General features: G+C 45.1%; 2 protein-coding genes across 3 annotated transcripts; one reads left to right on the forward strand and one right to left on the reverse strand.

Annotated features, from left to right (window-relative positions):
• Positions 1–147: 147 nt before the first annotated feature.
• On the reverse strand, positions 148–11960 carry LOC6530590. 2 transcript variants are annotated; one of them, XM_002091467.3, is made up of 8 exons: positions 11646–11960; positions 7233–7929; positions 5485–5611; positions 3117–3249; positions 2972–3048; positions 2527–2908; positions 1727–2442; positions 148–1667 (listed from the first exon to the last, which is right to left on the reverse strand). In XM_002091467.3, the coding sequence occupies exons 2-8, from the start codon at positions 7812–7814 to the stop codon at positions 961–963; spliced, it is 2724 nt and encodes a 907-aa protein (XP_002091503.2). In that variant the 5' UTR covers positions 7815–7929; positions 11646–11960; the 3' UTR covers positions 148–960. The 2 variants fall into 2 exon arrangements, with proteins under 2 accessions (XP_002091503.2, XP_015051902.1); XM_015196416.3 differs by lacking the exons at positions 5485–5611; positions 7233–7929; positions 11646–11960 and adding exons at positions 3970–4140; positions 4208–4984.
• Positions 5938–7187, forward strand: LOC6530591 (protein Aster-A). Its single transcript, XM_002091468.4, has 2 exons — positions 5938–6505; positions 6587–7187. The coding sequence occupies exons 1-2, from the start codon at positions 6070–6072 to the stop codon at positions 7147–7149; spliced, it is 999 nt and encodes a 332-aa protein (XP_002091504.1). The 5' UTR covers positions 5938–6069; the 3' UTR covers positions 7150–7187.
• Positions 11961–12155: the final 195 nt, after the last annotated feature.

Genomic DNA, 12155 nt, shown 5'->3' on the forward strand with positions numbered 1-12155 from the left:
GACTAAAATATACCACAGCCACCTGTCACTTTTCGCGCCAATCGCTTCATTCAAAAGTAAAAGAACAAATAAGAATTATTTCCATATTCATTTATTCATTAAAGGTATTTTTGCAATTTGTAGAACATTTGTAATTTATAAACGTGCTTAAGTGAAAATATACATAATCGGTTTTCCCATTTAATTCTCTAGTTACACAATAAGTAATAGTAATATTTGTAGGATCTATATATTAATAGCGTTTCTCTCTTTAATCGTTAACTTAAAAATGTGGGTATTTTATATAGTATATATAGTAAACTCTGGCTCTTCGAAACTTTGTCACTACAAATGGAAAGGAAAGGGGCTAAGACTTTAAGCATAGATACATACAACGAAATACTGATGATTACGCTCTATCGCTTTGTCATTTTGCATTGTATTGTAATGGCTAGGTATAAAATCACTCGGCCCAAGTGTTCTCGCTTTGGAGTACAGTACATTTATAGATGTGCTCCACGAGAACTTTCACAAAAGGTTAAATCATATGCACTTTAGCCGAAATAATTTATCTTTGATTTGAATGTGAAATGCAGAATGCACAATCAATCAATCTAACAAAGTTTTGACTTTCATCTACTTTTGGAAGCGACTTGTTTACAAATTAATATTAAATTCTCCGCTTCTCGTTCTCCACAAATGCTGCGATAAATCGGGGGAACACGCTCCGCCCGCCATTTACTTATCGTTACGCGTCGGTTAAAAGTTAAAAGTTTAGGTCTATATGCGGTTGTTAAATAGGTTTGCTTGAATCACATTTTGAATTTCTAAAGATTAGTTGATTTTGTTTCATAATTTAACTCATGTTGCTACAACAATTTAGGTATTCTGAAATCAAATTGTACTTTTAACTTGTGTTCCCCACCAGTTCCCCCATATATATTCATATTCGTTCTTTCCGATCTGGTTTCAATGGCGACCTTAGATGCGCTCCTCGGCCAGAATCTCGTTGAGCAGGCGGTTGAGGCTGTCTAGGCCGGTGAGGAATCCCCCATCGGGTCCATGGTGCACCGGAGCTGCCGCCGGAGTGGGTAGCATGGTGCCATTGCGCGGCACAAATGCCGTGTGGGCAAAGTCGATGAGGCGGACGTCCACGAAGCATTGGTTATCATCAGTGGGCGGTGCCGACATGTCCAGCGACTTTGAGCTTTGCTGCAGGAGTGCATTGCGACGCTGCTCATTGTTATTATCCAAGAGTAGACCCGACAGCAGAGATTGCTGGTTAGAGATACTCTCGCAGCTTCGCAGTTGTGGGGCTGTCTTAGCAGGCGAGGATACGGCCGAAACGGGCGTCGAAGTGATCGTCGACTTCTTCGCTTCTCGTAAATCCGATTCCCCTAGGCTCGCAGACTGCTGATCGTCGTCATTGCATCGTAGCCGCTTTACCGCACCCTTGACCGATTTCAGGGAAGAGGCGCTGGATGAGGCGGGCGAAACCAGTGAGCGGACGGTGGTGCCGCCATTAGAAACGCTCGAGTTTCCGGCAGTGAGTGGCGGGGAGGATGCAGATTCGGCAGCTGTGGCGGCGTCAAAAGATTGCTGAGACTTATAGCGCTTAAACATGGCCTCCGTGGGACCAATGATACTGCTTTCGTAATCTGAACTTGCGTCATCACTGCTGTTATTGCCTGAAAACAAGAAGAAACTGTATTAGGCTGTACAAAGTATAAACATGGGAAATTCTTACATGTCTGCCGGCCACTGGCGACAGCCTTTATCTGCTCGGATAGTCCGGAGAAGTCGTCGCTGCTATTGCTGCTATAGTTCATCCATGAGTCACCGGAATGTGGCGATGAAGTCGTCACGCTGGGCAGCGCTGGTTCTGGGTCCAGAAATACTGTCTCTTCGGAGATTGGAATGAATGCGCCCTGGCCCTTTCCAGCCAGGCCAGCGGCAGCGGCTGCCGCTTTGGCGGCCATAACACCACAAGTACGAGGCGGTGGCATTGCCGGATGCTCTTCCTCCTCCTCTTCGTCGGTGGTGGTGTTGTGGGCCGCAGTCTGCTTAACTCCCCTTGCCGCTGCTTCTGCAAATCCACGCTTGTGCAGGTGACGTCTGGTAGCCAGGTCGAGCAATGAGTTGGAATCGTTGGAGGCATCTGCATCATAGTTGCAGGCATCGCCACCTGTGCTGCTGTTTGTGGCCGATGCGTTGCCACTGTCGGCGGCCACCAGATGCAGATCCTCGTCGGTGTCATGCGCCTCCAGCTCATCGCCAGCCTCGTTGCCAGCCTCGTCCTCATCCTCCAGGTCGTCCTCATCTATGCTGTTCTCCGGATGATAATCGAAGACGGTGCCAGGCACGGTGGCCGACCTGGGAGCCTCTGGCCACTCATCCAGACCCATGGAGGGTGGGTAAGCCATCGGGTTCTCCTCGAAGCCCTCGTACACAATGAGCAGTGAGCTGGGAATAAGCATTTTATAATTAGTACCACATCTAATTGCTCACATTATGTGTTTATATGAAGACAAGAAGTTGGTTACTTACCAAGAGTAGAATCTGTAGCTCGACTGCTTCTCAATCACCCTTCGTAACTGGAGCAGCCGCTGCAGAATCTTGCGAATGACGCGTATGCGCAGGCGGTAGCCATTGTGAAAGAAATCGTGCAACGCAGTCTTGAAGCCGCCCTCGTTTAGCTCGCGGCCCCAGTACTTGTCACGCTTGGCATACTGCTCCAGGTCGGCCAGGTAGGTCTGCATTCCACACAGACGAACACCGAGCGATCCGGAAGTGCTGGCCGCGCACTTGGCCATCTGCTTGGAGCGCTTCTCCGCGGAGGCATCATCTCCATGCTGACGAGTGCCCATCTTCAGGTCCAGGATGCAGGGATTGCGGAACTGCGAGGTGATGTTCTCGAGCATAAGGAAGTCTGCAAGATGATATATGTGTTTATATATATAATAAGGCATGTCTCTAGAGTGAAAATACTTACATTGCTTATTGGTGTTGTCCAGTTGTGAGATGCTCTTGATCACCTCAGCTGCTTGTCCGTTCTTGTGCACCTTCATTCTGCAATGGGCGAATAGTGATTTGATTTAATTTAACTTTCAGCGTTTAAATGCACATGAAGTACCCACCTCAGCACCTCATCCCGCTTCCTTTTGGAGGCGCTCATCTTGCGCACGGGAACGGCGGCCGCGTCATCCCGGAAACTGGGCGAGTAGCGCTTGTCCAGCTTGGCTCCGCCCATGGTGGTGGCCTGCATGACGCCTGGAATGGATACAGAGACGAGCCGGGTAAAGGGATTACTAAACTGCGCGTAAGCATACTCTTCTCATCTGGCTGTAGTTGTTTGTAGTTTAGCATCGATTCGACACGAAAGATGGGTTAGGTGGATTATTAGGATGTGGCAAATGGAGGCTGAGGCAGCGCGACCTCAGTTCAGTTTTGGTTAGCAGACACACGAAATGTTTCGGAACAGACAAACACGATTACTCTCAAGGAAGATGGAAATAGAACTCTCTCAGGTGATCAAGGCAAAATCATCTCTTAATCTACTGTGGATCACTTTGATCAAATAAGCTGGTTTTTCGAAAATTTCTTTGGTGCAATGAGTTCGACAAGTGCTACATGCATTTCCAACGGCAGACGGAATCAGATGGCTTCCAAATGTTAATGCGTTTAAATGGAGGTCGTAAATAAGCCTATTCCTAAGCTAAGTTGGTGCAATACAGATATAGATAGAGACTTAACGAACCGACGCAGTAACAAGTGCATAGTAAAGTAGAAATATGGGATTCAAAGGCTGTCAACGGATTGTCACTGGCTTCGATTTTCCTCAACTTAACATACTAAAATGGGATCGTCTTAACTATCATACGGTAGAATCTAGACTCGTATCGTATCGTATTTGTATTTGTATGGTATATTAAACATTGGTAAATTAACATATGTAAAGTAAATAGATTGATGTGTTTTAATCATACAAACCCATTCGCTTTGGCTCGCCTGCATTCTAACCGACAGGACAGAGCTGGGCGGACCTGATCACTTAGGATCTCTAGGGATCGAGATGAGACGAGCGGAGTGGAGACGGAGATGGCGACGACGACTACACAACAACACAACGTTCGAGGGGAGGAGGGCGGCACGATGTGCGTTCTGAACAAACACATAAAATAAAACTCGATTTTCTTTGTTTCATTTCGGAAAAAAAACAATTCTTTACACTTTCGGCATTACGCTTTCCCATTTTCCCGGTGCCGAGATGCCCATTCCGATTCCGATCCCGATAGAGGAGGACTCTCTGGACTCCGGTTCGGATCATTTGATTTCAGTTCGGTTCGGTGAGGTTTGCTTGGTTCGGCGGATCGGCAGATCTCGAGCGGGTCTGTCAGGCAGGCACCTCGAACCTTTGGATAATACGAGCATAGACGTACATGTAGTGGCGGGTCACGCCCCCCGATCCGGGCTACCATCAGCTATAGTATGTATATACATGCGCCGAATCGAGGGAGTGCATTGGTTGTATAAACTAATCCATTTCCAATCGAGCGATTGTACAATTTTTGCTGGCAAAAAGTGTACAATCCTTATGGAGGGGATTCGATTTACGATTACATATTACTTTACTTTTGGGTTGGAGTTTGCTTTGGTATTTGGTTGGTTTTTTTTTTGTTTGGTTTTTTTTTTTTTTTGGTTTTTGGTTGTTTGGTTTGCGACTTACCCATTGTTCTCACTGTTTTACTAACTAAGGGGCTTAATCGGAAAAGGTCTCTGGTTCGGGCGTTGGCGACCCGGGGACTAGTGACTAGTTCCAGGCGTCGTCGAGTCAGAGAATGTTCTGTGGCATGTGGCAGCTATAACGTTTTTGGTTCTTTTATTTTCGATCTTCGCTTTCTTATTACAAATCGTTAAAGCTATAGGTTAGCTACATATTATTGTATATCGTTCAGTCTTTACGTCAGTTTTTATTTCTCTTCTTTTCTTATTTTTTTTTTATTTTTTTTTTTTTTTTTTTTTGAGATCGGTTTTATTTTCATTTTTAATATTCAGCTTACAGACTACGGATATCACATATTTGTTTTTAGTTATATAGTTGTAGAGAAAAAGTACTAAAAATAAAAATGATATTCGAATGCGATTTGGTTTGATCTAGGGACGATACAAGAGGAGCAAACGCAAATTGGTTGGTTGTTTGGCTTAAACATTTTTGTTTGTTGCGAGTTAATTCAAAAACAAAAGTTCGATTCAATAAAAAATTGGCGATTTCGGAACTCAAGACACATGACAAATGCTTGGCGCGATTGAGAATGTTGAATTTATTTTTTTCTTTTTTTTTTTTCATTGGTTTTTTTTTTGTTTGGTTTTTTTTTTGTTGTACGGTTGAATGAATTAGTTAATTCGAAACGAAAGAGCAAATGAAGCGCTTCGACAGAATCGATAATTGGCATTTAAAAGTGTGATCAGTTTTTGATGCGGGTGGCGAAACAGTCGGTATCTTACCTTTGTACTTGGGCACAAACTTCAGTATGTCCTGCGGAATGTTCTGGTAGAAGTCCAATTCGCGCAGGTTCAGCGGCTTAATCACCGTCGACTGGTTGAGCAGCAACAGGCGAGTGTGTCCTCCGACCTGGAATGCAAAAAGTTACCAAATGTTATACAAAAATACACCCAGGTATGAGCTTTATGTTTATGACCCTCTTAAGCAACAAAAAAGTGCTTAGATTAAAAGGAAGTACCAAGCAAAAACTGAACACAAAGATGGTAAATTTATAAACAAGCAGTTGTTTGTATTTTTTTCCATATCAAAAAACCTATGCTTACTAGCTCGTTGACAAACCTGCTAACTGGCGCGTGGCCATAACCCTGATTGCTGATATCTTATCGTCCTACGGTCCTATGTCACTTCTTGACTCTTATCGACAGCACAAATTCGAACTGGCAGGAAACTCTAGACACCCATGAGAAACTGGGCCTGGAATCTAATTAGTTTCCTTTAACGTAACTGACCAAATTCGAGTGTGTTTTGTTTTTATGGTGTCATTGACAATGTTTTAATTGAAGATGACTAAGAACGTTGGCTAGGATATGAAGTCGATTAAGGCCCGGTTGAACTACCGATTCCGAAAGCATCTCGCGATGGACAAGCCGTCCAGCAGTAGCGGTGGCAATCGGTTGAGCCGGAGCACTTCGATCTGCAAAAAACCGGCCATACTACGTAGACAGCTGGCCTCTCAGGAGTTTCAGTTTCCGGCAACGGCGACGGCGACGGCAACGGTCGCCACCACACGCCAACGCCTTTTCTGGGGCAGTCGGCGAATGTCGACGGCTGTCAAAGATGATAAGAGCAAGCCTGATTCGAACGCCGCCGGAAAGAAGAAGCCAGCTGCATCATCAAGGCAATCAAATTTTACCCAGACGGAACGAAATAAGTCGCAACGCAAGATGAGTGTGCGGAGCACGCGTTGCAATTCGGTGGCACCCACGGCGCTAGTAAGCAGAGAAAACATGACGCAAACACCCGGTAAGCGCGGAAAACAGGAGAATACCAACCGCAACACACTAACAAGCCCATCGAAACCATTTAAATTTAAAACGGAAGCAGGGTCCAGAAGGCCAGAGGACCTGACCGCCCGCTGCAGCGCGACGCACGAGGGGCGCAAGCTACTGCAGGAGCGGCTAATGGTGCAGGTGGATTCACTGTTCAATATGCTCTTCTCAGCCTCGCCGTTTCTGCAAAGCTTCCATGAGCGGCGCAGGTCTACCGATCTGCAAATGGGCGCCTGGACGCGTAATGCCGGTGGCCAGAATCAGCGCACTGTCTCGATGACTGTGGCACTCCAGGCGAATGTTGGCCCCAAAATTGCCAAGGTTACCGAAACACAGACCATGCTCGAGTGCAGCGAACCCGGCCAACTATATTCCATCGATGTGCGGAGCATTAACTCAGAGATACCCTACGCGGACACCTTCGTCGTCCTGATGCACTTCTGCCTGAAGGCCACAGTGGAGGAGCACACGGACGTTTTGATCTTCGCCCAGATCCAGTTTCTCAAGTCCGTGTGGGCGGTGGTCAAGGCCTTCATCGAGAAGAACACGTATGCGGGTCTCGAGGAGTTCTGTCAAGCTCTATATAGCGCCCTACTCATTGAGATTAGGAAGAAGTAGGCCAGTAGTAGGCTCAAAATACACTTCAAAATAGCTAATTGCGTTTGGTCTTTTTTTTTGCTTTTAATTGGAACTCAACTCACCTGGTTGGAGAGCGGGTGCAATGCCACTTCATCCTCATTGTCCAGGAGATCCTTGCTCAGTTGTGGGTTCTTGGACGCCTTGCCGACAACAGCGCTGGCAGCAGGAGCAGCTGCCTCTGGGAGCAGTAGTGTTTGCTGCTGTTGCTGTTTGGTGGGAGTGTTGCCACTGGCGCTGTTGTTGTTGCTACTGCTGCTGCTGCTGGAGTTGCTGCTGCTCACCGACAGCTGCTGGAGATTGGCAGTTACGAGGCTGCTGCTGCTGCTGACTGAACCATGTTGCTGCTGGGATGGCGAGGGAGATGAGCCCTGTTGCAGGAAGCTTGAGCCGCTGGCAAACTGCAACTGCGGTTGCACTTGGCTTAGGCTACTGGAGATTTGTGCAACAAGTTCTTGCTGTTGCTGCTGCTGTTGTTGTTGCTGCTGTTGCTGCTGCTGCTGCTGCTGTGGGAGCTGCTGCTGCTGCTGTTGCAAGAGTAGATCATGTCCATGGATGCGTTGCGGCTGCTGTATATTTGGAACATGTTGCTGATATGACGACAAGTCAGAATCTCCCATGCCCCAATCCCCCAAGAAATATACCATTCCCCGCCGCGCGAAACAGTTTAACGATTGCTGGACGCTTTTCTTTTCCCCGAAGCTTTTTCCGCTGAACGCGCTGCTTGGGAAATTTCTTTATCCTGCTGCCGATTTATTCAGTCTGCAATGAGAGAAATGGAAAGAGCGAAAATTGGTTAATAACAAATTGGGTTAAATATGCGATCGCCTTAACCTGCCACAATTGATCGCTTTATGGCCTGAATCATCATCACGGGGTCATTAATTCAACTGCCTCAAAACAGGTTCTCATACCCCATCCCATCTCATCGCATCGCATCGGAGCAAGTGCATTCAGCACGCTGGCCGAGGGTTCAATGTCATTTCCGCCACGGAACACCAGACGCGCGACTGCGGAGAATGCCAATGAGTTCCGGTTGCGATTTTGATGACGACACATTAAGTGGCGGGCGGGGACAACTATTTCATTGATTACACTCAAGAATGTAATCAATTTAAACCAGATATTTCTGTATTAAATCTTATCTCTTTTCAGCAAGTGCTGAATACTCCTTGTCATTGTTTTGAAGTCCAAGCTGACCTTATAGCTCGTTAATCATAAATAGACAAACCTCAGCCGATGTGCGAGGATCAATAACATTTGGCGTCCTATCAAATTTCGAACAAATCACTGTGAAGATCAATCACTACGCAAACAACCATCGCCAATGGAATACGTTTATAGTATTGTGACAATCAAATCAGCCTGTGAACCATGCACTATATGAGAAAACGTTTAATAGAGCGCACTGTTGATTGAAAACAATTGCAAAAAGGGGAGTGGGATGATGATCACGAGTTGGGGTTTCTACTGAAACTAGTCAAGCGTGTGGCACGTGAACAAACAGGGTCGGGAAGCTCCGCTGCTGATACGGCGGCTGGGCTCAAAGGTTCGCAAATTAGTGTGCTGGCAATTATTAATATAATGGTAGCTGCGAAGCGAAGTGGCACGATTTTCGAATTGCGTTGTAGACACACCTACTGCAGCCTCTATTTATCACCAATCCTCTGGCAATCCGGCAATCTAGCAATCCAGCAATCCTCTTCTAATCGGCAATGTAAACAGGAAAGTGCAGACGTCATAAAGATAGCAGAATGCATGTTTGCCAGCTGCTGGGCTATGTAATTATTACCTGATCGAGACCAGACGGCGTCGTTTGTTAATCTCACAGCCAGACATGCGGATAGTTACTTATGTGTATATGTAGATACACAGCAACTACCGAGATACAATCGTTTGGGGAACCACAAAAGGCACTTAACCGATTTGACGAAATCAGGTGCTCGGATGAGGAGGAGGTTCGTTAACTCGGAGTGATTCACTCCGTTGTCTTGTCTACGCCGCAAAAACAATACGGAGAAGTTTATCGCCGCTTCCAAGAGGCTAAGGCGGCTATTTCGACAGCGTTATTTATAGCAAATGCCTTTAAATAAACAAATGGCTGTTTACCCCGCGGCCATCCGTTTATGTCCCGGGAAAATGTCAGGCCAAAGTTGCGAAAATTGATTGGAACACGGAACACAGTCTACGGAGGTTTTCACTATATAGTATATGAGCTAATCAGTATATAGCTAATCGGGCAATTAATTGAAACCAATAGATGGAGATTGAAGATCAGGCAAAGATCGCGGAATGAGTAAGCGAAAAACAATGGCCTTATCAGCGAATGGAAAAAACTGTGCAAATGTGGCTGGGAAAACTTTGGGGAAACCGCAATAAAGGCAAGTACGACGCAAAACTAACTTCCCCACACCCCGAATGCTCCACATTAGTAGGAGGTTCTGTTTGCATATACTTGTATGTATGTACATATGAACGTATATAAGGTGAACTGAAACTGAAACTGGGTCAACGACAGCGAATAACGCAGACAGAGGAAGGAACTGAGAACTGAACCGAACTGTAACTGAAACATCTGCAACTGCGCCGGAGGAATTCCGTGCTACTTTGTCCGGGGATTCTCGCAGTGCGTTGCCCAAAGCAAATTTGATTAGCAAGTCGAGCCAAAAATCCAAACAACTGAGGAAAAAGCATTGAGACCAGCTGCCAGCTGTTCTGCCACACAAAGGCAATCAACCAAGAGCCACATAGCTGGCATAGAGCAATCATAGTAAAACAGCCGACACAAAAGATACATTCAGTCAATTGCACATATCAATTGAAGCGCTTTTGGCTTACAAGCTCACAAGTAAAACTGACGCCAGTCTGTTGAATTTGGCAACTTAAAATACAGCTGACAAGCGAAGAACACAACGAACCAAGTGTGAATTGACAGCTAAACAAACACTGATTAGGCCAATTTAATTTACATACTAACAAATATGTTGTCCCGCTTCCAAATTCAGTCTCAAAAGTCTGAGCTGCAAAGTTCATTGGGCCCTGTTCCCAATTCCATTCCGATGAGATTTGCGAAGAATACGTTTTGAATGTTTATATAAAACGCCTATAATAAAACTGGAAACTTGGATAGCTATCCCATTGGAATCTTTTTTAAATAAGATTCAAGATTTTTTAAGACGGAAAACAAGATACTACCTCTTTGAACTACACTGCTTTGAACTTTTGAACCACTTAAAATGAGATTAGTGTATTTCTTGCGTGCAAAAAGCAAAGTTGGGAAATTTAACTCGGTAAGTAAACGCAAATTGTTTGGCTGCCTGCCAAGCGAAGTGAATTCACTGAATTTGAAATTTGCACATGAAGTAGGAAGCAATGTGAAACGAGGTGGAATTTGAGCTGTTTGTTGTTTGTTTTCTAGCATTTTGCTGAAATTGAAATGAGAGCAGCAGACACCCATACCAAACAAAAAGGAGGCCTGCCTTTGTTTGTTTGGACCCCCCGATCTCCGATTCACCCCCTTTTTGCCAATCCACAGTGAACTCTGCCCACTGATAAGCCCACCAGTAATAACAAGTTTAGCGAGTGCCTGGCAACAAAAACAAGGCGACTCAAATAAACTACGAGAAATCCCCCGTAAATGTATTAAATTCGAGACTGAAATCCTGAGCACCTCTTCACTGGCAAGCAGTTATCATTGGACTCCGCGTGAAAACAATCTAAATCTGACGACAAACAAATGTGATAAAAACAAAAGCTGAGTACTTGAACCGGGACAAATACAAACAGCAGCTCGTTTAGCCATTAAAACAGCAATTAGTCATGTTCGTAAGCGAATTCAATGGGTAATGGAAAAGTTTGATACTTTTGCAGGCGGGGACTTCAAGCTTTTACACCCAGATATTCGCATAATATTCGAGTAAACCCAACTGGTTTTTTACTGTTTTTTTTTTTGTTAAATGCGCCAACGACAGCGGGTTGATAATGGATTCCGCGTATCAAAACAAAAAGCAGCTGAGTTCGATATCTACGGGAATTACGTGTACGAAAAAAAAACACAAAAATCAGCGAGAACTAAAAAGAGAGAAATAAAGTAAAGATCATCTCGCACACATACACACACACACTCAATCACATGAGAGACGTAGATAAAGCGTATTTCAAAACAAAAGATTGACCACAAAACAGATAGGCCAGAGAAGGCAAGAGGAAGAAGCACAGCACAGCAGCACATTAAAAAGAAAGAAAGAAACGCCACTTGAAAAAGACTCTGCGTGAACGGTGACGTCGCAGTTTGCGAGAGAGCTAGAGAGAGCAAAGAGTACTTGCCCTCTCTCTTTAGCTATTTTTACAGTGCACATACACGAAACAAAAAGTTAAATAAAATGCACACACACAGCCGTACACCGAAATTACACACTCACACATAGTCAAAAATTGCTAATCGCTTTCTGGCGTCGTTTCTGTGTAAAAGATTTTACCTTTTTCGAGACACCTCTGCGTGTCCCCAATGCGAGTTACTCTTTTCCAATTCGGCTCTGGCTGACTGCGATTCAGTTTTTCATTCAGTTTTCATATTTTCCACGGCAAAAAGGGAAAACCACACTAGCACTGCCACATTCACACATACAGCGATGTGGGTACGCTCGATATGTATAAAATTTTTGATGCTTCTCAATAAAATTTGATTTCTCACATGCGCGTTGTGGCTTATTTGCACTTTGTCACACACTTTTTCACTTTTTCCTTTCAGAGCGCGCACACGACCATTCCGAGCGAAGTTTGAAAAACAATTGAACGAAGCGAGCGACGTTTCCCACAAAGAGGACCATGGCACGATGGTTAGAGCGGGACGACTGCTGGCACCCCGACACTTGTTCGTCCGCCCAGCGGGTGTCTGAGGTAGTGCGAGCGAGTCAGATAGTAGAGCTCATGCGCTCTCCAGATACTTTTTGAGCAGCTAGTGCACTGAAGAAAATGAGCTGTTTTTA

Source organism: Drosophila yakuba, chromosome 2R (assembly GCF_016746365.2).
Source record: "Drosophila yakuba strain Tai18E2 chromosome 2R, Prin_Dyak_Tai18E2_2.1, whole genome shotgun sequence".
Taxonomy (NCBI): domain Eukaryota; kingdom Metazoa; phylum Arthropoda; class Insecta; order Diptera; family Drosophilidae; genus Drosophila; species Drosophila yakuba.